Source organism: Oryza glaberrima, chromosome 4 (assembly GCF_000147395.1).
Source record: "Oryza glaberrima chromosome 4, OglaRS2, whole genome shotgun sequence".
Lineage (NCBI taxonomy): Eukaryota > Viridiplantae > Streptophyta > Magnoliopsida > Poales > Poaceae > Oryza > Oryza glaberrima.
Window position 1 is genome coordinate 17,742,529 of NC_068329.1, and position 24,415 is coordinate 17,766,943.

Genomic DNA, 24,415 nt, shown 5'->3' on the forward strand with positions numbered 1-24,415 from the left:
CATAAATGGCTTGTCCTAATTTTAAGTCAAATTAATGTTGTGTTTACTGTTAAACTCTCGAGTATTAGGGACTGAACTAAAAAACGTGTGATTAGACGAATTGTGAAAGCTAAAACACAAAATATAATAAAGTTTGATTTTTGAAGTTCACAAATCCTAGTGACAAAAAAATAGACAGTAGATCATGTGTGGGAGGATAGATGACACAATCACTAACAAGTCGGATAGGAGTGCTATGACTTTAGAGAATATGAAGACTAGAGTAGGGAGCCCCTAAATTTAGGGATCTTAGATAGGAGTTTCTTGAAACAGTGTTTTAGTAACTTTACATAGTAGAATAGCGAGACAATTCGTGTAACCATTCTATCCACTAAACCAAACATGTTGTAATCGTAAGCACATCTGACACTATGCAGAGAGTATCATCTATTGTCAGGTTGAGTTTGCAGAATGACTTCTGAGATAATATATTTACACATCGTTTTAAGAATCATCTCTATACATGTATCGTCCTGATATTTCTGCACGTACGTAGTGCTACTTTGCTAGCCTATTCCATTAATTGACCGGGATTGCCAAGTGTCCCCGGTATCCATATATGTTCATCTCGTTTTTGTGTCATAACCGTCATAACGTTTCCGCTCCTGATCGATCGGTTTCACGCACGCCCAGCACTATATAACCAGCTCCCAAGCGAGCCGGGAGTAGTAGCCAACGAGCTTATAGAACACAAGTACAAGAAGCTATCAGAAATCAGAAACGCTAGCTAGCAGTAGGAACAAACAATGAGGTCGTCCCCGATCATCTTCCTGCTCCTGGCGGCCGCCGCCGCCATCGCCGCTCCGTGGCAGGTCGCGCACGCCGCGGGCAAGTGCGGCAAGACGCCGGCGGAGAAGGTGGCGCTGAAGCTGGCGCCGTGCGCGAAGGCGGCGCAGGACCCCGGGGCCCGGCCGCCGGCCGCGTGCTGCGCGGCCGTGCGCGACATCGGCACGCACCAGAGCCACGCGTGCCTGTGCGCCGTGCTGCTGTCCAGCACCGTGAGGCGCTCCGGCGTCAAGCCGGAGGTGGCCATCACCATCCCCAAGCGCTGCAAACTCGCCAACCGCCCCGTCGGCTACAAGTGCGGCGGTACGTACGTATTGCGTGCGAAGAGCTTTGGTTAGCTTCATATTATACCGTTTCATATTACAAGTCAGACTTTTTAAAAGTTTGATTAAATTTATAGAAAGATTACAATTATAGCATTAAATTAGTTTTATTAAATCTAATATTGAATATGTTTTGATAATTTATTCGTTTTATATTAAAAATATTACTATATTTTTTTATAAACTCGATCGAAGCTAAATAAATTTGATTTTTAAAAAAAATCAAAGTGATAACAGATGTAGTATATAATATCTCTGTCGTAGAATATAAACATTTTTGCGTATTTTTCGAAACATATTTGGATATCTATATATCCAGATACAGTTCAAGAAACACATAGAAATGATTATATTTTAAAACCAAGTATATGACAAGTGTGATGGTTCTCTGCCTTTTGTAGCTTACACGCTGCCCAGCCTGCAGGGCTGATAACGACGTACGACGGCCTTGTTTAGGCTCTGGCGCCACTAAAAGCTACCTACAGATCGCTTACAGCATACTACTCCTATAATACTGTTGCTTAAGTGTGCTAGCTATACCCTGTACTGCTGATGAATAAGTATGATCGAGCTAGCAAAGCAACTCTACATGGTTGGGACGTCAACACTGGTTAATCTCGTGCGCTGCAAATGGTCTGCTAGTGTAATCCTGTCCGCATATGCTGCTTGAGGTTGTAATGAGAATGGACAAAGTTTACTATCCGCCCGACTGATACGTATACCGAACATCTACGTAGCAATGAGCGTATGCAGATACACCACACAAAACTATAGACTGGCATGGCATGGCATGTTGTCTGTGTTGTTGTCACACTGTTGCGTGTGTCAGATGCAGGAAAATACATAGTGAAAACCTAAAAATTACTAATTGAAAACTAAAAGTCCGAGATTTATTACGTCACCATAGAGTGAAAATTTCTCTCAATAAAAGTTTTACTCATGAGTAAATCTACGAGTGAAATTCTTACTCGTGATGATTAATACGAATCTCATACGTTTATTTTTCAATTCAACGGTAGTTGTCTAGTTTCTGCCGTACATTTTCCCATCAGACGCCGGTGCTCCCTGCTCCGTGGCGCCGCAACGGGCTACTTGTCACGTGCTCCCGCCTCACGTTTGCCACCTCGTGGGCTGGGCTTCCTCCCGCAACCCAGCCCAGAAACTCACCAACGCCGTGGCAAACGCTCAATCTCAGCCGTCCATCACGAGCATATCGCCCGTGAATACCACCACCACCACCACGAGCAAACCAGGCGGCTCGATCTCCCTATCCCCTGATTCCCCTCCAGCCTCTGCGTCCCCATTCACCTCTCCTCCTCCTCTTCTTCTACCTCGCGCTCGCTCGCTTCCCTCGTAAACCATCCGCGCACGTGGTCCTTCCATGGCGGCTGGGGCTCTCCTCCTCGCCAACCCCGCCGCGCCCACGGCGAGGCACCAGCACCGGTTGCTGCAGCAGCGGAGGCAGCCGCGGCTCCTCGCCTCCTCTCGGCCTCCCCGGTGGCGGCTCTCCGCCGTGCAGGAGACCAAGGAGGGGGAGGCCCAGACGGCCGAGGAGATCACCGAGAAGTACGGCCTCGAGTTCGGCCTCTGGAAAGTAAGCACGCGGCGCAGGCAGCTATATTTGTCGAGTTGGAGAGCAAATCGATCGTGAGCGCAATCGAATTTGCCGCAGGTGTTCAGCTCCAAGGAAGGGGAGGAGGAGGGGAAGACGAGGAAGTCGAGGACGGAGCAGGCGAAGGAGCTCCTGGCCAAGTACGGCGGCGCGTACATGGCGACCTCGATCACGCTCTCGCTCATCTCCTTCACGCTCTGCTACCTCCTCGTCAGCGCCGGCGTCGACGTGCAGGACCTCCTCGGCAAGGTGAGCTGTCTTCCTGCTCTGCTCGCACGGGCTGCGGCGGCTCACCGGCCGGCGGCGGTGGCTCACGTGGCTCCCCTGCTTTTTGCCGCAGGTTGGGATCGCGACGGGGGAGACGGGAGGGAAGGTGGGGACGTTCGCGCTGGCCTACGCGGCGCACAAGGCGGCGTCGCCGATCAGGTTCCCGCCGACGGTGGCGCTGACGCCGGTGGTGGCCAGCTGGATTGGGAGGATCAAGAAGGGGGGCGACTGATCCATCAAGTATACTTTAATCTTTGAATGCGTGAATTCGTTTTGATCTTGGCTCGTTCGTACTGAATCATGACAAGTATATATACTAGTGGTATGTGAATCATGTATGTAAGCTTAGATGTTCAAGTAGAGGGCTACCCAGTAAATCTGCTGCTACTTTTGTACAAACACATGCTAAAACAGTATAATGATCTAGTGTATCCCGAATTAAACTACTAGCAGAAATGGGTGTTGTGCAGATTCAAACACTCATTAAGTTATTAATCATAGGTACACAGCCAGAACATTCAGAAGCCTTTTTTTAAAACATTTTCTGCATGAAACTTGCATAGAACAATGGTTGCTCATATGCTGTACACCCTAGTCGAAATATTTACAGACTGACCCTACCAAGTAGCTTAAGCTGGGAGAAAGAACCTGAGTGAGCTATAAAAATAACACAACGCAGCAACGCCTCTATGTACAATCATATCGATCACCATTGGAACAGGAGGGTAATCAAATCATAAGTGGAGTGATAAGCAAATATGTTTTCAGATCCATACCGCCAATCCAGAAAAAAATGGCTATCTGACTATCTTAGTATGTACATCTTCACGCTGCGCCTGCACTTCCTGTTCTCTGGGAAAGGATGCAGACTCCCATTGAAACCACCGGAGGAATTAAGTCATACCGAATAACCTCAATCGACATCAGTAGATCTGGTCTAGCAGTAAACCTTACTGGTTATCCATGGTTGAAGCCCACGCCTGTAGGTTCACTGGCTGCAGCAGACGGCTGGTTGAGTGCACATGGGGTGTCACTTATTTCTTCAGCTAAGAAGTCGTTGGTGTCAATCTGATCCCACTGCATTTCTGCTGGTTATCATGTTAAAGTACTTCAAAGTTCAATGCACAGTGCAACTTGTAAGCTCTTATAGTATATGAGAAAAAAAAAACCCCAATGACTATATTTCATCAAGGATACATGCTGTTGTCCACATATGAGTAATGCTGATATCATCATCGGTGAGAAGCCAGTAATCAGCATCAGTCTGCAAAGGTGTAGAAGGATATCATGGGTTAGAGTCTACCACATAAGTAATTTGTCTATTATTGAGTGCTATAGCAGTGTAAGATAACTGAACTACAAGAATGAGCTTGTAATTTTTTGTTATTGGTTCCAGAAATTTAGCTGTTTATTATTTTAAACAAGAATTATGTCAAACACATGATCAGCAATTTAAGATATTTTTGCACTTCTGCTATACTAAATCGTCCATATGTGAAGTTCTGTAACATTGAGCTTTCAACTAAAGCTGCTGACTAAAAATCAAGATACTAGGGGAGTTCAAAATTATGCAGCTAGTGCAGCATCAAAATTTTCAAATGTGTGAATTGGGATGCTGTTTTTAGCTCAATGACATGATCATGAGTTCTGCCACCCTGCACAGGAATTTATTTTTATAAAACGCAAAATCCATATAATTCTAATTTAAATTGCATAAAAATGTTTTAGAACATAACTTACATCAACATCTGAAGGAGTAATCTTCTTCATCCTTCCAAAAGCACGTGAAGCATTAAGCTCCGGAGTTTCCTGGATATCCTGCTGAACATTCAACGGCATGGTCTGCTTGCTGCTATGTCCAGCTTCTGTTGCTATGGAGGGAGGCTCTACAACACTTGCATGCCTTGGAGGTGTTGCAGTTTCACCTAGCTCCTCCATTTTCTTATATTGACTGATAATATAGTAAGGGTGTTCATCAGATAATTTCTTTTGAGGCAAAAGCTTCAAGAGAAGAATGAAGTGTTACCTAACCAAGTAAATATCTATTGGGCCCATTGTACTCCTTAATAATATTCTATATCTCCGTTGGAGATAATCACCAGCCTGCTTATGGAAAGAAAAAAAAATGAAATAATTAATACTCCCTCCATTTCATAGTATAAGTCACTTTGAGTTTATCCTAACTTACGCAAACTTGAAAATGTTTGACTTAGGACAAACCCAAAGTTACTTACAATATGAAATGGAGGGAGTAGCAGTTGATCATCAAGTATTGTTTATATGGAGAAGTCATTTAGTGTTTATTACCTCGTCAGGATCTGGAACTTCAACTGTAGTACCACGAGGTCCTTTTATTGCGATTAATGCTTCATTCTGCAGAATGAGAAAAGCCAAATAAGTTACATCAAAATTTTAATTCAGCACAGCCCCCATAATTTTATGTTAAACAAAATTAGATCAATAACAATATTGCCTTCCTTAATAACATAGACAAACCTGAAAGCAGGGCAGTCCCTTGATGTCATCTTCAGTAACAAATAGCCACCTAAAAACAGGAACAAAAAATATAGCTCAGTACATGATTGCACAGTATAAGCATATTACAATTTGCAACAGGTAAATTGTCACGAGTTTAACTTTCCACCAGGCTTTGCCAATACTTCCATTTTGCACCAGTTCTAGAGAAGATATGTTGCAGAAAACACCAGCTTTGACGCTGCAGTCTTGACGAATGGTGGAAATTTGTGCATGATAAGTCTATGATGTCAGATGGTTGACTGGTGGTTGATCTAGATCAAGTAGAAGCAAGCAGGGAGGATGATGGTTGTAAGGTGTAATGGGATATGGTGAAAGGATTCACGAAACCCAGTGCAAAGTGAAACTCGGGTCAATTCACTCGGTGCAAAGTGAAAACTATTAAAAAAAAATGGCATGCTAGCATGCCCAACAAACAGGAACATCACTACCTATGGTTGCTTTCGTCTTCAGTTAACTCCTCCATCTTTTCCCGTATTTCACTGCAACAAATAATCAGGAACATAAGAAATTACTGCCGATAATTTTCAGATTTTGGAACCTCCAAAAGCTACCAACCTTATACTTCTATCTAAAGCTTGCTCCTGGATGTAAAGGTTTTCAACTTCGGTCTGCAAGAACACCGAAGGCAGCTTAGACTCAGAACTTCTTTTACAAACATTCAGATAAATTTGCCATGAGTATATAGATTTTAACATGATTGCGTAAATGAGAAAAGTAGACCGGCAGGTACCTTGAGACATGAAATATCACTATCAAGGTTAGTTCCTGAGTCATCCGAACCCCTGTGATGCCATGAGGTTAGCATCTCACACCATAAATACAAGCATACAAGGGAAACAGAAGATAAAGATTACCTCCAACGGATTCTGTTCTTAAGCTTCTTTTCTATCAAACCTGTTCCTTCCAGTACATTTGTTATGTCATATATGCGCCGTTTCCGAACCTGTTTTTGTTGGAAACCATATATAAACCTGTAGTAAGACTAACGAAAAGACATGACTGTTAAAATGAGAGAGGGGGGGGCGGGGTTACCCATACATCTAATATCTTTGCAGCATCATTCAAATCTAGAATGCCATCTTGAGCCTGCTTGAGCAAATTAATGAATTTTCTGGTCAATAGTCCTGAACAAACATCACATGAATAGCTGTCAGTTAAAAAGAGAGTAAACTGCATCAAATGAGATGATGTGACTACATTTATAAAGCACCAAAAATTCATAATGGTACATTTAACATTTAGATTTCCACAATTGAAAGTTCTAGGTGAGGGACTGCTATGATCACCTAATGAATTGTCATAGCGAGAACTGGCAGGAGTGGATGGATTTCCAGGTGAACCTGCAGATACAAATGTGTGTGCATTGCATTAGTCACAGGAAACAAGTATAAAGAAAACAGAACAAAGCTGTGATAAACAAATACTGTTAACTTAATCAATGTCACTGATGAGGAAGTTTCTACTTGCCAGCATTGGATATAGGCGTCTGAGGTCCAGCTTTATTGAATTTAGCCATTGATTTGGTTGTCCTAGAAGATTTTCCAGAAACTGGGGTCATAAGTGGGCTGCCAACTCCTTCAGTAAACCCAGGGCTAGTCATCATACGTTCACTTGACTCAGCAGCCTCACTTTCTCCACATGGAGTTTTTCTTTTCAGCTGTGCACATAAAGGGGGATCATGCATTCGTAAAATGGGCAATAGTATTATGTAGTGGTCAACTCAAGCGAATTGAAAACTTGACAAGTTAACACATGAATCATAATAAGCTAGATAAAAATAAATAGCAACACCTACATTACAATCTCATGATCCAAGAAAACACTTGCAAGGGTACAAGCAATGCCAGGCATAGGTGTATAACTGCTTTGGTGAAATGATTGGTGGTCATTGAATTTGTAAGATAACTATCAGCAATATCCATTTCATAATCCTGTGAAATGATATGTGTTTCTGCACCAGCACACCTGTTTGCCGCTACAACCGCCTTGTGCATTTCCACATGGAGGAGAGTATTTCCCCAATGTGATCCATGAGGACCCCCAATAACTAACATACTCTCAATCACGAGTAAATAAAACTGCTTCCTAGCAAATGCACTGAAGATGACTAGATGAACACAACTTCTAGCAGAATACGCATTTCAGACGTCATTCAGATACATTGTCCTCCAATTTAGAATCATGACAGAAGCATCTATCCGAATTGCTGACATTATCTTCCAAGCTACTAGCGACTAAGGTAAAACAGCAGTGGACACATCTACATGTCCTAGAAAGTACCAAATCCTATTATAGTACCATCATACTATCCAAGCCGACGCAATGCAATTTTCAAGTTTCAAGTGGGTGGCTTGGATAAGTGAAGAGCTATTACCCAGTAACCCAAAACAAAAATATACCAGAAGACAGACATTTCACAAAGCCTTCCACTTTGGCGTCAATACCACATGACTGAATAGATAGATTCATAGACAGTAGTAATTCTAATCTTCCCCAAAGTATTTGGCGACTGTAACAAGCCGCCCACGAATTCACCCAAATCCACATGTTAATCTACACCAAACACCCCCAAATAAAATAACTGGAAATGCCGTTTAATTGAACCGCCATGTCACCTTGTACCGCCAAATAGCTGCCGCACAGAACCTCAGAAACCCGCACAGAAACCATCCCCGAGAAGAAAAAAACAAAAACTAGCCAATCAATTGGTGCACACAGTAAAAAAACCTCTTCGGTAATAAGCTCAAAAACGGCAACTCACGGGTGTCCTCCTGATGACAATCCCCTCCTCGATCTCGCCGCCCCGGGACGCCGCCGCGAAGCGGTGGTAATCGCCGGGGGCCGCCGCGAAGGGCGCCCGCGCCAGCGGCGGCGGCAGCGGCACGAACCGCTGCCGCACCGACCGCACGATGTGCTGCGCCGCCGGCGGACGGCCTCCTCCCGACGACATGCCTCCGATCCGCGAGAAGCGCCCAATCGGGCGGGCGCGCCGCGATCACCACCCCCGGACGCGTCCGACGGAGCTAGGGTCCCGGCAAGGCGGGCGGCGACGAGGCGGGGAGGTGGGGGGAGTGGGGCGGCGGGGTTAAGGGGAAAAGCGCGAGGTTGTGCGAGCGAGAATGCGAGGAGGAGGAGGAAACGAGGGTGGGGGGAAGGGAGGGAAATTTTTAGCCGCGTTCGCGAGTCGAGTCGCGGACGTGTAGGGGGGGGAGGTGTGGATGGATGTGGATGTGGACTGGAAGACCGGAACTGGAAGGGAAGGCAGCGGGGAGGGGCGCGGGTTTGAGACACGGCTTCTTCATGGAGGGGCTGCGTGCAAAATATCGCGGGCGTGGTAGTTGGTGTTATCCTACGCCCGCGGCTTTGTTGTTGGCGGTCTAGGCTGCGTTAGGAGGAAATTTCACCATCCCCCATGTAAAATAAAACGATTCCGTATAAACATACACACGCACATCTAAGTGCTGTTTTGGGAGCTTAAACATGTACTCTATCTGTTTCAAAATATAAGTTATTCTAGCATTTCCACAAGAAGATTCATTAACATCAATATAAATATGAAAAATGCTAAAATGACTTGCATTGTGAAACGGAGGAAGTATTTGGTTTTAGGATTATATGTATTTGGTTCTAAAACTAGATGAGATGGGATGATTTTTCACACGTATGTTTGGTTCATAGGATGAGATCATTCTTTGTTTGGTTGAAAAGATGAGGGAGTGATGGGATGGACGCTGTTTGTGGCTACCGTCAACCCACATCCGATCCCAACAGGCGCGGCCCAGCAACTCGGCGAGCGAGCAAGCGGAGTAGGGATGGCGCGGCTGACGACTCGACAAGCGAACGAGCGAGCAGGCAGAAAGAGGAGCAGCGGCGACCAGTAGGCGGACAGACGAGCGAGAAGGCGGCGGAGGCGAGGCGGCGGCCGCTTCTCGCGGAGCAGAGGTGGTGGCGGATCGCGGAGGACGCCAGCCACTCGCGAAGAGGCGGTGGGTCGCGGAGGGGCGGTCGCCGCACGTGGAGAAGACCGATGAGGCACGGCTGCGGTCGCTGCTCGCGAAGGAGATGGAGAAGCCGAGGCTGCGGTCGCCGCTCACAGAGGTGAGGCGGCGGCTGCTCACAGAGGAGAGGCGACGGAGGCGAGGTTGCGGCCGCCGCTCGCAGAGGAGAGGCGGCAGCCGCTCGCGGAGGAGACGGAGGAGTGGCGGTGGGTCGTGGAGGTGGCGGTGTCTGGTCATGGCGGAGTGCCGGCGGTCGCGGAGGTGGCGGCAGGCGTGAACAACGATGGCGGATGCAGAGGCAAGTTGACGCCGTGTGCTCCGTCCAAGTGGGATGAGTTCGTCCGGCCGATTTTGCCGGATGGCTTGGTCCCAAATTTGAGAGGAATATTCCTCTCTATGGATCAACCCAACCCACTCGCCCCTCAACCAAACACTCCTAAAAAGTGGGTTCATCACATCCCGTCCTTGCAACCAAACACCATCGATTCTAAGAAGCGGCTGGTATGTAGCCAGCTTTTAAGAATCTGGAAAAGTCAGGCTTCCCAGATTCTGGCCTCTAGTTTATTTTGGATTCTACAACTACATCTTCTCAGAATCTGTACCAAAAGCTGTATTGTTTAGGGGGCTTCTGATTTTGGGAGAAGCTGCAACAGCTAGAAGCTTCCCCAAATAGATCCTTAGTATCTTTGGAAAAATTGGCCAGGTATATTTTGAGATTAGTGAAGTCATTAGAAAACTAGACCGACATATCTTGAAATTGATGAAGTCATCACCGGCATCTCGCTATCGACGGATATGTATATACCTATCATATAAGCACTCGTATAAAATCTATAATTTGAACCTGTGTGGATTATTTCAACCATAAGAAACCTAACTAATTGAGCTACGTTTACTTCGCCACAAAAATAATTATTTTGTGTATATATTAGTGCTGCAGCAAATTATTGTACAATTTCAATAATTATAAAAAAGGTGACTGCAAATATCAAATTTATGTGCAATTCTGCATAATAGTGCAAACAAAAGATGATCTCTATAGGTTCATCATTTTAACATGCATGATGCCGATCACGCATCCACAGTTCCACACTACACACCACTGTTCACTAAGCTGTAAGTGCGTTCTAACGTCTTGTAGATGGCACCTTGAATTTCTAAATCCTAGATTCACCCAGGATTGGTTTCTGTTTAGACGTAGTATTAAGCCATTCCCAATCCAATAATTAAGATGGTGTCCATAGCATTAAATAAGCTGCTACATAGGATGAAAAATGATGTGGCAAGTAAATAAATAAGGAAAGAGAAGGAAACTATGTCTTCCATGAGACATGGTTTCTACACAACATCCAAAACATTATGTGAGATAAGTAGCATTAAATTTAAGTATGGAATAGTGATGTTTGTATTGGAAGAGTAGTGTCTAGAACTAGTTTCTCAATGATGTGGAGTTTATGAAAACTACGTCTAGTGTTTTGGGTTAGGAATAGCCTTAATATATATCGTATAGCGTTGTAGATTTGTTTTTTATGTGACAATGAGTACCGGACAGACATGCGACAATTAGTTGATACAATCGATCTGGTCAAACAACAGAATCGAGCATCCCGTAGAATCCCCAACAGAGGTTGGGGGTTTTTAAACACCGCCTCCGGTTTATAGAACACCAGTGCGCCACCGCCCGTAGGTGACGTGCATAGGACGCTCCGACCGCTGCCTCCAATTAAACTTGTTTCACCGACTCGTCGCTGCCCCCGCTAGGTTCAGCATTCAGAGAACACCCATCTTCGTCTTCGTCGAGGGCACCTAGGAGTCTAGGACCAGGCGAAGCAAAGATATCGATGGCGCCGCCACCGGCGTTAGAGAGAGCAATCCGGATTCTGGCCGACGGCGAGCGTCAAGTCCTGCCCGAACCAATTCACCGACTCCATCGGCCGTACATGCAAGGAGGACTTGAATGGGCCGGCCGCATTTACGCCGCAGCACAGCTCCGGCTGACATCAATCAAATGAGGAATAAGTTCACTATCGTCCCTCAACTTTACATCGAGTGTGTATGATGTCTCTAATCTCCAATACCAGAAATGTCTAACCCCTCATCTGTTCAAAATCATACTAAGTCTCTCGACAGTATGGATGTCTGGTTTTGCTGATGCGGCATCCTAGTCAGAAAAAAAGTTTAAAAATAAGTAGGGCCACATGTCAGCCCTATCATACTTATTCTCTTTTTTTTTCCTAGCCTGGGAGAGAGGGGAAGGCAGCCCGACGCCGGTGGGGGAAGAGGCGGCCTGCGCGGGAATGGGAGGGGGGCGGCGGGAGCGGCCGACGGGAGAGGGGGGAGAGGCAGCCGGCCTCGTCAGCGGGAGCAGCCACCGTCCTACCGGCCATGGCCATCACCGGCGGCGGGAGGGTTGCTGCTCGGCTTGCGGTGCTCGTTAGAGGAGTCAGCGAGATATGCGGTAGTATTGAGTCAAGGCGACACCGCAATGACAAGCGCCCGCCGCGACAGGGAGATGCTACCGTTGGTCGCGCACGCCGTCTCGGTCAATCAGTCCTTATAGGTGGGGCGCCGTGGCGGCTTTTGGTCGCCTATTTCACTTTCTTTTGCCTCTCCCCCCTCTCCTCCCGGTCATGCTGGCCACCTCTTCTCCCGCCGGCGTTGGGCTACCTCCCCCTATCTCCTAGGTTGGGGAAAAAAAGAGAAGAAGGATGATGGGGCTGACATGTAGGCCTAACGTATTTCTTTTAATTTTTATTGCTAACTAGGATGCCACGTCAACTAAATCAGGCATTCGTCCTGTCGAGGGATTTACTTTGCATAGTATTGAACAGTTGAGGGGTTAACATATCTAGTATTGGGGATTGGGGATGTAGCCTCGATGTAAAGTTGAGGGATGACAAGTGAACTTATTCCTATCATTTATCCTCACGTCCTATAAAATGCAACCTAGGTTGAGCTTCTGTTGGGGCCAAGAAGTAGTAGGATCCAAACCTCTCGAATCCATGGATCGTCAAAGCATCAGAATCCCCAACAGAAAAAGCCGAGCTGGACCGAACCACCCAATCCACGTGGCACTGACTGTGGCCACTGAGAGGGCGGCACGTCACCCGTTTAAATATCTTCCTCCATTTCGCAAACGTTACCAGATCCTCTGACGTAGAATGGTTCTACATCAGAGGAAAGTCCGAGAGCGGCATGCGGTGAGGTCGATGGCCATGGCCGACGAGCGGCAGCGTTTCTCTTCCACCTTCACTCGGGCAGCTAGTTCCCAACTCCCTCCACCTCGATTTCCACGCGCACGCTTCCTAAACTGTTAAACGGTGTGTTTTTTTCACAAGGTTTATATACGAAAGCTACTTAAATTAGTAAATATTAAATTAATCATAAAAAAAATGTTTCGCTCTATTTTTCGTACGGAGGGAACATAATGTTTCGCTCTATTTTCCGTGCGGAGGAAATGTGTTCCGTACTCAAGAGAACAAACGCAGTCTTCTGCAAATGGGCTGAAAGGAGCAGTCTGGACCTCGTCTCTAGGCCGAACGACGAGGGCTGAAACAGACTGCGGCACCAAATCAGCGCCCGCCCGCGCCCACCCGGCCCAAACCCCCGCCCGCCTCGACCTCGACAAGGCACGGCGATGGCGTGCGCCTTCTCCGTCTCCTCTGCCGCGGCGCCTCTCGCCTCCCCGAAGGTGCCCGTCTCAGCGCCGTCGCAGCCGTCCCTGCCGTTCCCCCGCTCCCTTCTCCGCCGGGAAGTCCCTGCGCCTCTCCGCCGCCGCCGCCTCGAGATCGGCTAGGGCCCGCAGCTTCGTCGCCCGGGCCGGAGGCGAGGTTCGGCGCGATTTGATGTTTGATTTTTTTGGGGTGGCATTGGTGCCTCTGTGAGAGTTGGGATTGACGCGCGGCCGCGTGTGTGCGTGCGCAGGGGGACCTGCCGTTGGTCGGGAACAAGGCGCCGGACTTCGAGGCGGAGGCCGTGTTCGACCAGGGGTTCATCAAGGTATGGCGGTAATCCGGTAACCACATCCACAGCTACATTGCGCCACGCACGCACGCGCGGCAGTGTTATTCGACATAGGGGATTAATTGGCCCAGGAAAAAATGGGGCCTATTTGATTGGCAGTGTAATTCACGGCGAGATTTGATAATTTAACACTCTTTTCAATGGTTTCGATAAATTGACATTCTAGCCCACTTTCATTCACTCATATGGTCCCACATGTCATCCTCACAAATGTCAATTAAAGTAATTGGGCAACGAAAAAAGTGTGAAATTATCAAAAAAAATTTACATTCATCATAGGGGATTAATTGGCTTGGGCCAGGCCAAAAGAAAAAAAAAGTGGTCTATTCGATTGGTAGTCTAGATTAGATGTTAAGTCCATATCCACGGCTGTTTAATGTAGAAGCTGTATGGTTGATCGTGCTTCCAATTGATATCTTCGTTGGTCGTGTCCTTCACTCCTTCTGTATATGCAGGTCAAGCTGTCTGAGTATATTGGGGAAAAAATATGTGGTTCTGTTCTTCTACCCCCTGGACTTCACGTTCGTCTGTCCAACAGATGCGTTGACTTTGTCGTGCTCTGTCATGGAAATGCCTTTTTTTTTCAGTTTTTTTTCATTCCTAAAGTCTGAATGCATGTTTGTAAGCTCTGCAGAGATCACTGCTTTCAGCGACAGATATGAGGAGTTTGAGAAGATAAATACTGAAGTTCTCGGTGTTTCGATTGACAGTGTGGTATGCTAACTTTTACCCGCATGACTTTCGATGTTGTTACGGTGTCGTTACCTGGTCTGTTGCTCTTTTGAGAATTTCGTATTTCCATTCCATCTGGACATGTAGCTTTTCTCTTGATAATATTTGTGGTTTCTTGAATGCCTTAAGGTTGTGATCAATATTTTAGCTTTCCTCGTTATGTGATCAATATTCTATTTGTTCTTAACGTCTGAATATAGAGCATTAGATGAACCCTTGCATTAGGCCATAAGTTTTAACATAAGATTGCCACGTGTTGAACTTTCATTCTGTATTATAATGAAATGTGTGGTGTTTGTTATGCCTTATGGAAATATTGAATGGAAGTAAAAACCGATGCTCTCTAATATTTAGACAATAGCGTTATAAACATTCAATTCAGTTATTTTGAAACAACTTTGAGAAATGAGACTGATGTAACGTCTTAATACTCTGGTTTGCTTCTGCCAAGGAGACTCATTGCATACTCAAATAATTATCACATATTATATCCAGTAAAAGTATTGATTTTGCTACTATTACAGTGAGTAGTTTGTAGGCAGTAGTGGTACTGTAATTTATTTTTTACTATCCTCTCTTTCTGCTTCTGTATTAAGCATTTCATTTTTTTTATCTTATAGGTATCATTCACTGTTACTCTGTCGACTATAAATATTTAATAAGTGGCCACAACCTATGCTTCATAAGTGTCGCATACTAATTTGGCTTTGAAATATCTTTTGTTTGCAGTTTTCCCATCTTGCATGGATTCAGACAGATAGGAAATCCGGTGGTCTTGGTGATCTAAATACCAGCTGATTTCCGATGTCACCAAATCAACTAGCATAGTGGCCCGCGCAGATTGCGCGGCTAGCATCATTATATTTTTTTCTCTTATAATAGCATCTATGTTTTCTCAATGTATTATTAAAATATATTAAAATAACAACATAATTTTGTGTGTGTTCATGAGAGCGAACTTCCAATATTCCTTTGAATTTTAGTTATTTGTAAATTGTATTTCTATATGTACTCTAAATTCTACTTAAATTTTATTAGTTTTATTCTGAATTTTAAATTCTTATATGGATTCTATACTCTTCTTCCAATATTCCTTATTTTAATTCCTAATTTATATTATTTGTAAATTTTATTTCTATATATGGATTCTAAACTTATCTTTCAATATTTTTTAATTCTTAATTTTAATTATTTTTAAATTATATTTCTATATGGACTCTATATTCTTCATCCAATATATTTTTTTAATTTCGAATTTTTTATTTCTAAATTGTATTTCTAGATGGACTCTAACCTCTATATTTAATTTTTCTTATTTTTTAATTCGAATTTTCATTAGTTCTATTGCCCCTAATTTCTATTATTTCTAATTGTATTTCTATATATGGATTCTAAACTTATCTTTCAATATTTTTTAATTCTGAATTTTAATTATTTTTAAATTATGTTTCTATATGGACTCTATATTCTTCATCCAATATATATTTTTTAATTTCGAATTTTTTTTATTTCTAAATTTTATTTCTAGATGGACTCTAACCTCTATATTTATTTTTTCTTATTTTTTAATTCCGAATTTTCATTAGTTCTATTGTATACCGACATGGACTCTAGTCTTACCTTCCTATATTCCTTATTTTTAATTCTGAATTTCAGCTATTATTAAAATTGTATTTCTATATGGACTCTGTTTTTTCTTTTTCTTAGATTAATGTGAGAATTTCTATACCATGAGAGCGAACGTGGAGGCTTCTTTTTCTATTCCTTTAATAATATAATAGATTTCAAAGTCTTTTGGTGTACTAATCCCTGATCAGGTATACTTCAGTTATGACTGCCTGTTGGCTATATATACAATATATGTCTTTCTGCTGGATAATTTACTTGTTTGTATTCAAAGTCTTTTGTCATGTATTCCTTGTTCTTAATCTCATAAGAGTTCATACTTTCTGCTGTCAGGGGATTGCTCTGAGAGGATTATTCATCATTGACAAGGAGGGTGTGATTCAGCATTCTACCATTAACAACCTTGCTATTGGCCGTAGCGTGGATGAGACGCTTAGGACCCTTCAGGTAGAATAGCAAGATAATAAAATTGCATCTGCAAACATGCATTTCTTTTCAATATACATGGCATCTTGGCAGTTTTTTCGTCTTGAATTTACCATAGTCTAGTGTCTATAACATCAAAAATTGCTCAACTAGTTATAACTGTGAGTGACAAAGTCAGATAGGAAAAAATTTTGCAAATATGCAAGTTCGTAATTTGTTTTCCTATGGTGACAGGCCCTACAGTATGTCCAAGAAAACCCGGATGAGGTTTGCCCAGCTGGATGGAAACCTGGGGAGAAGTCAATGAAGCCTGACCCCAAGGACAGCAAGGAGTACTTTGCTTCTATTTAGACATTTTATTTACATTCATGGTCAAGTTTTGCCATAGCCTTTGTTGGGTCACACATTGCTCTTATGATCGAAATTGCAGTTATGTGGACACATTGACTTTCTGCAAATAAAGTTTTGTTGTGTTTCATTTTGGATTTGTTCTGCTCCCATTTAAAAAGGAAAATTCAACCATTGAAAAATAATCTTATTTGATTCTAGTCACCTTTTTTAAGAAATGCTAGTTAAGGTTTTATGCAAGAAGTTACTTGAAGCTGTGTAATGTTTAATAAAATGTTATTGGTTCTTTTGTACCTGGAAGCGTTTCAATCTAAATGGCAAGCACATTGCTTATAAAGTGGAACAAGAAGTCCTCCATTTTGCGCTCTTGAGGACAGCCCAGTATGCCAGCCTAGGAAGGCATGAACACCCTGGCCCATATGTGTCTTAACTCTTACTGTAAGTATCACCTACTTTTTTTTTTTCCCTTCCCACTGTTATTGTATCTTTTGCATGTTGAATACATATGTCTGATCTATGTTCTAACTTTTCAAAATAAACTTTTGCTCATGCGCAATTGCTTCTTTTTAGCAGGAAGTCATGAGAAAACAAAGTTAGGTAAATTAACAAAATGGAACCCCAGCACAGAGTGGACAGCACAGGGCTGGAAGCAATCATCTTCACCGGATTTCTGCCGCTCCAAACCATCTGAATATGGTTTAAGAGTACTCCTTTCCCCTAACTTTATGAATGACTTCTTTTTTTTTCTTAATAATAAACATGATATTCCTACTGTTCTTATCTCAATAAGCTGATCAATGGCACTGTGGCACATATTTAATCTCATATAAAAAGAATAAATCAAGATAATAGTAGCACTAGTACTGCATATCCTAAGCCACGCTTATAATTACACTGGCAGAACCACAAGCACTTTTTCTTCACCTTGGAGGCCCCTGGAGTGGTAGTGTAGTGCTCCTGCCGCAGCTTCTGTGCTGCACCCATTACCAGTGCGCCAGGGATATTAAAATTGGGAAGCTTTTCTGCAGATAATGCCACTCATGCACTTTTTAGCATCCCCTCTTGCTCCACTTTAAAAAGCTGCTTGCAGCAACACAATGCTTAGGGTTAGTTTAATTCCTGGGCATACCACAACTCCTTTGCCATGTACAGATCTAATACAGCAGCCTAACTGCCGCTTCGATTATGTAACTAGAGAAAGAAAAAGAAAAGGAAAGAAAGGATCAAAAGAAGAGTATGCAGTGATTACGGTTTCTTTTCTGCTTTCCTCTTTGTGTTTTCTTTTGCGGTATTTTGCTCCTCTCTGTTCCGGGTCGATCCTCAAACTGTGTATATACTTTCCTCCTTGAAGCGCTCCTTTTGGGGCAATGGCTTTGTGATGATTAGGGCTTGGCCTTTTCCTCCCCTTTTGGGCCATATGTGACCAAAGCTTTATTTGACTGACCACTTACCACTGCCTCAGATTAGTTTGAACAGACCATGCTTTGCATATGTAGCGTGTAACACATTGATGCCAGAATCCTATAAATAAGGTGAAAGTTTATCTGTGCAGAAACTATATAAGAGTTTCGAAGTAGTCAGTAATCACTACTAGTCGCTATATATTGGTTTTGTGAAAACTCAACGACATCAATGCGAGGCCCAGTTCTGATTGTTGTGAAGAGGCACATACACCATTGCACTTCACTAGCTCGTACAAGATGATTGAGAAATGAATGGGGATCTGTTGGGAAGGCTTGAGGGGGAAGTCATTTTTGATACTTTGTTTTTGCTGGCTGTTTAATCGACCCCTTTTCCCTGTTCGTATCCCCATAAAGAACTATGTCCTTGCACGACTTTTGATGCAAATGCACGCAGTAATGACCGGTCAATGATGCTGTAAACGTGCTTTAACTACATACTTTGGCTTTTGCCTGACAGTTAATTCTGCTTGTAGTAACACTGCAGTACAACAGAATATTTGAGCGGCGCTTATATATGTCAATAATCATGCAATTAATAATGATGCAAATATATTCATGTTGATCTTGATCAGTACTATCTTTGCCATATATTAGTAGTAAACATTTGTTCTGTTCACTCGTAGATTCGGCACATTGGCACTGAACCTTCAGCAGTTGCCTAAACTTAATTAGTGAATGTTTCAATTTTTGTGTCTAGTAATGTAGTCTGCTTTTTAGGGAACAAGAATGCTGAAAAGCCCCGGCTTTGCTGAACAGCATGTGGCTGTTTTATGCATTACTGCTCCTAGTAATTGTGAGCGATTCTAATCTTTCCATGCATACACACATACAGTCTACAGAGAGCATATGGGCAATAAGGGGACGCTTTATTCCATATACTTTGAGTCTAGAGAGAAAGAGGCCGTACACAGTTCCCGATTCTTTTAGGGCACAAAGATCTCTCTCTCAGAAAAGAAAACCAATTTAAATGGGCCCTCTTAAAAGATGAGAGGTCACTGCAGGCCACATCAGATCGTATCGATCACATAAAGCATCATATGTTGTATCGTCATCATTGCAACATCAGCCCCATTTCCCTGTTAGTAATGTGATCAATCGTATCAGTATACGACGAGCAGTGAACAGGTATAAAAGTATGTATGTACTTCCTTCATGATGAATATATTGATTGCCCTCTCTTAAAACAAAGGCTATGCGGACGTACTATACCTGTGCTACATTATATGCATCTTTTCAATTTGATGTATTTTCAGCTAGTGGCTGTTTAGTTAGATGCATGGGTCCTAGACAGACGTGCTTCTATATATGTACATGTGTGATAGAACAAAACTGTACATATGTACTCAATTCATTATGTTGCTTGGGGTAAATTTAGTTCTCATCTAGATACCTACGCCAATAATTCGGTTTACCAACAATTATCCCATACCATTGTTTCTTTCATTCTCATCATTTTCTTATGAATTTCTTGTGCATGTATCCTTATCATTTTATCATGAATACCACTTGTCACATATGTCCAATCGGGGAATAATGAAGTTGTGGTATGAAGTATAAATTTAGATATTATACTGATGGGTAAGGGAAGAGAATACACTGAGATAGGTAACCTGTCCCACCTGAACAATGTTGATGAGAAAAGGAGAAATAACCTGCAAAAGATAAGTGGCAAAAGCTGTTACTTGTAGTTTTGCTATGGATCGTTCCTTTCGTTTTGTTTTATTTTTGCACTAATAGGTTTGGTGGGAGATGTATTGGTGTTTACATATGGTGACATGCATGGAGCCATGGAGAGGTAGGGAAGGCATAAATTCTATCAGGTAAGAGTTGCAGCAAAGGTTTGTCTCTTATTACTAAATATAGTATCCCAAAGTATATATGGATTCTTCAATTTGCCATTTTACTATCTAGTTGCATAAAGATTAAAAAGGAAGATTCCACAACTATATATTATAGTGACAACTCACCAAACATGGTTGTGAGTTAATTGTGCTGCATGTCATGATATTTTTCCCTGAGAAAATGGAGACCCTCTGAAATAATGAAAAAAATTTCAGGGGTTATGACATTATGTTTACCTTATATTCACACTTTACTGCGCTTACTTTGTTACATGGAACAATTATTCTTGAAAAATATCATTACTAAGGCACCTTGTCTGCTCCAATGACCAATGCACACTTGTCATTTCACCAAATCCTTCTAGATCAGGTTCTAAATTTTATGGTCGCCCGTCTTTGCGCACTTTGATGCAGGAACGCATAGAATTTAGCTCAGGTCATTCTTTAGAGGCAGCTGATCATATACAGAAGACTAGTCACAAAGATACTGTGCACAATCCATATGATCTCCTAGCTAGCTACCCTCTGCATGAGAATGTGAGAGCGCCTTGCTTGAAACTTGAGACTTGAGAGAGAGAGAGGGGAAAGCTGGGGGGCCTTTGTATCTGCTTTGTCAGCACATGCATTCTACCTAGCCAACTTTTTCTTTCCCACCACAAAATCCACTTTGGACCCTAAAAATTATAGCCCAAAGAGAAAGAAAAACAACTATGCAGCCCTCCCTAACAAGAAAAGCACAAATCCACACACCATAATCTCCTCCTTCCTTCAACCTCTGTACCTTCTCACCCCCCCTCTAGCTACTCAAAAGATGAACATTCACCAACATATAAAGCAGCACTGCATCCTCCCACCACTTGCAGGTTGCAGCTGAAGCAGCAGTGACCTCCGTCCCCCTTCTATATCTGCACATCTCATTCCTTCTCCTTTTTCTTCTCCTCACACACTACCGTTGCCACATCAAATCGATAGATTACTAGATTAGCTAGGTTCTTGTAGTATACGTAGCTAGCTAGGTGGTGTGGTGTACGTGTGAGAGATGAGGGCCGGGGGGTGCACGGTGCAGCAGGCGCTGACGGCGGAGGCGGCCGCCGTGGTGAAGCAGGCGGTGACCCTGGCGCGGCGGAGGGGCAACGCGCAGGTGACGCCGCTGCACGTGGCGAGCGCGATGCTGGCGCCGCCGGGGGGGCTCCTCCGCGCGGCGTGCCTCCGGTCGCACTCCCACCCGCTGCAGTGCAAGGCCCTGGAGCTCTGCTTCAACGTGGCGCTCAACCGCCTCCCGGCCTCCGCCGCCGTCGCCTCGTCGCCGCTGCTCGGCGGCCACGGGCACGGCCACCACGGCCACTACTACCCGCCGTCGCTCTCCAACGCGCTCGTCGCGGCGTTCAAGCGGGCGCAGGCGCACCAGCGGCGCGGGTCCGTGGAGACCCAGCAGCAGCCGGTGCTCGCCGTGAAGATCGAGCTGGAGCAGCTCGTCGTCTCCATCCTCGACGACCCCAGCGTCAGCCGCGTCATGCGGGAGGCCGGCTTCTCCAGCACCCAGGTCAAGGCCAACGTGGAGCAGGCGTGCAGCACCACCACGGCCACCAGCGCGCCACCGAACCAAAACCCTAACCCTACCTGCACCGGCGCCGCAGCCACCGCCACCGCCACCACCAGCCCGGCTCATCCTCCGGAGATCAAAGCCAAACTGCCACTGCTCGACATGCAGGCGCGCGACGAGGACATCGCCGCGGTGCTCGACTGCCTTGCCCCGGCAGAGGCTGGCGGCCGGGGCGGCGGCGGCAGCAGGAGGAGGGTCGTCGTCGTCGCCGAGAGCACGGCCGCCGCGGAGGCCACGGCGCGCGCCGCCGTGGACAGGGTCAGGAGAGGGGAGGCGAAGCAGCACGACGCGCTGCGTGGCGCGCAGGTGGTCAGCCTCCGCGTGTCGTCGTTCCGCGACATGCCGAGGGAGGAGGCGGAGCGGCGGCTCGCCGAGCTCCGGTGCCTCGTGAAGAGCCGCGGCGCGCGGGTGCTCCTCGTCGTCGAGGACCTCAAGTGGGCGGCCGACTTCTGGGCCGCCGCGCACGCCGGCGCGAGGAGGGTCGGCAGCGGCGGCGGCGGCTACTACTGCTCTGTCGAGCACGTCGTCACCGAGGTGCGCGCCCTGGCGTCGTGCGACGGCGGCATCTGGCTCGTCGGGTTCGGGACGTACCAGACGTACATGAAGTGCAGGGCGGGGCATCCGTCGCTGGAGAGCATGTGGGGGCTCCAGACGCTCGCCGTCCCCGCCGGCAGCCTCGCGCTGAGCCTCACCTGCGCCTTCGACGACAGGTAAAAAATCATCCGATCGATCTAAAAAAAGTTTGTTAAGTTCTCGCGGCGCAGCGTGTCACGTCAGGTGAACGAATCATGCACCCGCGCCGGCCTTGCAGAAACGAAATGCCTCTGGTCTCTGTGATCTGACCCCTTCGTTACTGAGCAATCAGTAAGCATCAGTAGTTCAGTACCATGCGGGTGAAAGCTTTTGCATCTTTTGCGTGCTTTCTGGGCAAAAGCTTTAGGTCAATCTATAGCTCCTCATCAGCTTCACATTCTCTTTTTCTAATATCGCATTATTTGAACATTCACGAGAGCATGATATATCGACAATACAATTTCAGAGGTACAGCGGCTGACAAAGATGATCAGTTTAGCTGATCTTGTGGAGACATGTCGATCGGTGAGGTGACAGTGTGTGCAGGAATCTAATTTCCGTTTTGTTATTCTTTCTGCAGCGCGCTGGGCGCAGTCAATCAGTCCATGAAAGCGAGCCCTCACACCACCGATGGGAACCGCCCGGCGCCGTCTTGCTGGCCGCTTTTGGGCGGCAGCCACCTCCTCTCCAGATGCTGCGGCGGCGACTGCTCCGCCGCGACGACGACGCACGAGCACGACACCAAGGCGTCGTTGCCCCGCTCCTTCGTGTCGTCGTCGAGCCTCCCTTCTTGGCTCCAGCATTGCCGCGACCAGCAGCTGCAGGTGCCACTCGATCGAATGCTAATCTTTTTATCTTAATTAATCGGTCAATCATTGCTGATTTTTTTTTTGTCTTCTCGTGATAGGAGTCGACACATTTCGCGGATCTTGGCAAGACATGGGGATCCATCTGCGGCAAGCCGTCTCAGCGGATGACGCTGCATTTCTCGGCGCCGGTGTCGCCGGCGTCCTCCATCTCCTCCTACGAGCACGGCCACGGCCACCAGCAGCAGCAGCACCAGCCTCACCACTCGTGGCTTCTCGCCGACCTCGACGCCAAGCACCCATGGAAGCCCAAGCGCGAGGACGACGACGACGAGAAGGCCAAGTCGCACGACGACTGCTCCGGCGCCTCCAATGGCTCGGTGGAGGTGGAGTGCCGTTCCAGGTTCAAGGAGCTCAACGCCGAGAACCTGAAGCTCCTGTGCGCCGCGCTGGAGAAGGAGGTGCCGTGGCAGAAGGAGATCGTCCCGGAGGTGGCGAGCGCCGTCCTCCAGTGCAGGTCCGGGATCGCCAAGCGGCGGGACAGGTCGAGGTCGACGGAGGCGAAGGAGGAGACGTGGCTCTTCTTCCTCGGAGGCGACGCGCACGGCAAGGAGAGGGTGGCGAGGGAGCTCGCCGGCCTCGTCTTCGGGTCACGCAAGAGCTTCCTCTCCGTCAAGCTCGGCGCCTCCTCCTCCTCGCCGTCCGCGTCGGGCTCCACCGAGGATCACCACCGGAGCAAGCGGCCGCGGACGACGACGACGTCGTCGGCGAGCGAGGCCTACCTCGAGCGGCTCTACGACGCCGTCTCGGAGAACCCGCACCGCGTCATCCTCATCGAGGACGTCGAGCAGGGCGACCATCGCTGGCAGGTGGGCGTCAAGGAGGCCATCGACAGAGGGGTTCTCCGGAGCCAGGCCGGCGACGAGGTCGGCGTGGGCGACGCCATCATCATCCTGAGCTGCGAGAGCTTCGAGGCGAGGTCTAGAGCTGGCTCGCCGCTGATGAACAAGAAGATGAAGGTGGAGAAAGAGGAAGCCAACACAAGTGATCATGATCACAAATTAGAAATCGAATCAGGCGCCCCCTCTTCTTGCTTCGATTTGAACCTTGACATGGAGAGCGATCAAGCAGCAGATGAGCTCAGCTCCGGTGATGTCTGTCTGCTCACGGCGGTCGACCGGGTGCTGCTCTTCAGAAGGCAGGATGAACTGTAACACTAGTGTACATGAAGGATCCATGTTTATCAGCTAGGGTAGCTAGCTCATTGCTCGTCTAATTAGATTTTCCTTTCATTTGTTTTGATGGTTTTTTTTGTTTCTAGTATTAACTTTGGCTTTAGAGGATCATGGCATTGGTGCGGTTGGACAATGGCATATTATGAGCTTCGTTAAGATGGAGCTCTGTTATATAT

The 24,415-nt window shown here is 46.0% G+C and overlaps 4 protein-coding genes and 1 pseudogene across 9 annotated transcripts; 4 read left to right on the forward strand and 1 right to left on the reverse strand.

The window, feature by feature from the left end:
- Window positions 1-691: 691 nt before the first annotated feature.
- LOC127770625 (putative lipid-transfer protein DIR1) lies at window positions 692-1,848 on the forward strand. 2 transcript variants are annotated; one of them, XM_052296414.1, is made up of 2 exons: window positions 692-1,132; window positions 1,550-1,848. In XM_052296414.1, exons 1-2 carry the CDS (start codon window positions 786-788, stop codon window positions 1,602-1,604), a joined length of 402 nt encoding a protein of 133 aa, XP_052152374.1. In that variant the 5' UTR covers window positions 692-785; the 3' UTR covers window positions 1,605-1,848. The 2 variants fall into 2 exon arrangements, with proteins under 2 accessions (XP_052152374.1, XP_052152375.1); XM_052296415.1 differs by having other exon boundaries at window positions 696-1,128.
- Window positions 1,849-2,390: 542 nt separating this feature from the next.
- Window positions 2,391-3,470, forward strand: LOC127770624 (uncharacterized). Its single transcript, XM_052296413.1, has 3 exons — window positions 2,391-2,742; window positions 2,821-3,009; window positions 3,101-3,470. The coding sequence occupies exons 1-3, from the start codon at window positions 2,530-2,532 to the stop codon at window positions 3,257-3,259; spliced, it is 561 nt and encodes a 186-aa protein (XP_052152373.1). The 5' UTR covers window positions 2,391-2,529; the 3' UTR covers window positions 3,260-3,470.
- A 181-nt stretch (window positions 3,471-3,651) lies between these two features.
- LOC127770623 (transcription factor E2FA-like) lies at window positions 3,652-8,835 on the reverse strand. Of its 5 annotated transcripts, none has more exons than XM_052296410.1 (15): window positions 8,327-8,835; window positions 7,033-7,222; window positions 6,852-6,905; window positions 6,604-6,689; window positions 6,420-6,508; window positions 6,296-6,347; window positions 6,121-6,173; window positions 5,994-6,044; window positions 5,524-5,572; window positions 5,335-5,400; window positions 5,054-5,130; window positions 4,768-4,978; window positions 4,225-4,291; window positions 3,977-4,115; window positions 3,652-3,879 (listed from the first exon to the last, which is right to left on the reverse strand). In XM_052296410.1, exons 1-14 carry the CDS (start codon window positions 8,513-8,515, stop codon window positions 3,985-3,987), a joined length of 1,365 nt encoding a protein of 454 aa, XP_052152370.1. In that variant the 5' UTR covers window positions 8,516-8,835; the 3' UTR covers window positions 3,652-3,879; window positions 3,977-3,984. The 5 variants fall into 5 exon arrangements, with proteins under 5 accessions (XP_052152370.1, XP_052152369.1, XP_052152368.1 ...); XM_052296409.1 differs by having other exon boundaries at window positions 3,982-4,115; window positions 8,327-8,834; XM_052296408.1 differs by having other exon boundaries at window positions 3,652-4,115; window positions 8,327-8,833.
- Window positions 8,836-13,138: 4,303 nt separating this feature from the next.
- On the forward strand, window positions 13,139-15,246 carry LOC127771181 (2-Cys peroxiredoxin BAS1, chloroplastic-like; annotated as a pseudogene).
- A 1,487-nt stretch (window positions 15,247-16,733) lies between these two features.
- LOC127771180 (protein SMAX1-LIKE 3-like) lies at window positions 16,734-24,306 on the forward strand. Its single transcript, XM_052297019.1, has 4 exons — window positions 16,734-17,156; window positions 17,292-22,335; window positions 22,779-23,022; window positions 23,106-24,306. The coding sequence occupies exons 2-4, from the start codon at window positions 21,062-21,064 to the stop codon at window positions 24,216-24,218; spliced, it is 2,631 nt and encodes an 876-aa protein (XP_052152979.1). The 5' UTR covers window positions 16,734-17,156; window positions 17,292-21,061; the 3' UTR covers window positions 24,219-24,306.
- The last annotated feature ends 109 nt before the right edge of the window (window positions 24,307-24,415 follow it).

What these genes read in the sequence shown, in the direction of transcription:
- LOC127770625 (XM_052296414.1), top strand. Translation starts at nt 786, where the DNA reads ATGAGGTCGTCCCCGATCATCTTCCTGCTCCTGGCGGCCGCCGCCGCC. An exon ending in GGCTACAAGTGCGGCGGTAC is followed by an intron (nt 1,133 to 1,549) that starts GTACGTATTGCG and finishes TGCCTTTTGTAG; the next exon opens with CTTACACGCTGCCCAGCCTG.
- LOC127770624 (XM_052296413.1), top strand. Translation starts at nt 2,530, where the DNA reads ATGGCGGCTGGGGCTCTCCTCCTCGCCAACCCCGCCGCGCCCACGGCG. An exon ending in TCGAGTTCGGCCTCTGGAAA is followed by an intron (nt 2,743 to 2,820) that starts GTAAGCACGCGG and finishes AATTTGCCGCAG; the next exon opens with GTGTTCAGCTCCAAGGAAGG. An exon ending in TGCAGGACCTCCTCGGCAAG is followed by an intron (nt 3,010 to 3,100) that starts GTGAGCTGTCTT and finishes TTTTTGCCGCAG; the next exon opens with GTTGGGATCGCGACGGGGGA.
- LOC127770623 (XM_052296410.1), bottom strand. Translation starts at nt 8,515, where the DNA reads ATGTCGTCGGGAGGAGGCCGTCCGCCGGCGGCGCAGCACATCGTGCGG. An exon ending in GCTTTAGATAGAAGTATAAG is followed by an intron (nt 6,045 to 6,120) that starts GTTGGTAGCTTT and finishes TATTTGTTGCAG; the next exon opens with TGAAATACGGGAAAAGATGG. An exon ending in TTACTCCTTCAGATGTTGAT is followed by an intron (nt 4,292 to 4,767) that starts GTAAGTTATGTT and finishes ACACCTTTGCAG; the next exon opens with ACTGATGCTGATTACTGGCT.
- LOC127771180 (XM_052297019.1), top strand. Translation starts at nt 21,062, where the DNA reads ATGAGGGCCGGGGGGTGCACGGTGCAGCAGGCGCTGACGGCGGAGGCG. An exon ending in ACCTGCGCCTTCGACGACAG is followed by an intron (nt 22,336 to 22,778) that starts GTAAAAAATCAT and finishes TTCTTTCTGCAG; the next exon opens with CGCGCTGGGCGCAGTCAATC. An exon ending in GCCGCGACCAGCAGCTGCAG is followed by an intron (nt 23,023 to 23,105) that starts GTGCCACTCGAT and finishes TTCTCGTGATAG; the next exon opens with GAGTCGACACATTTCGCGGA.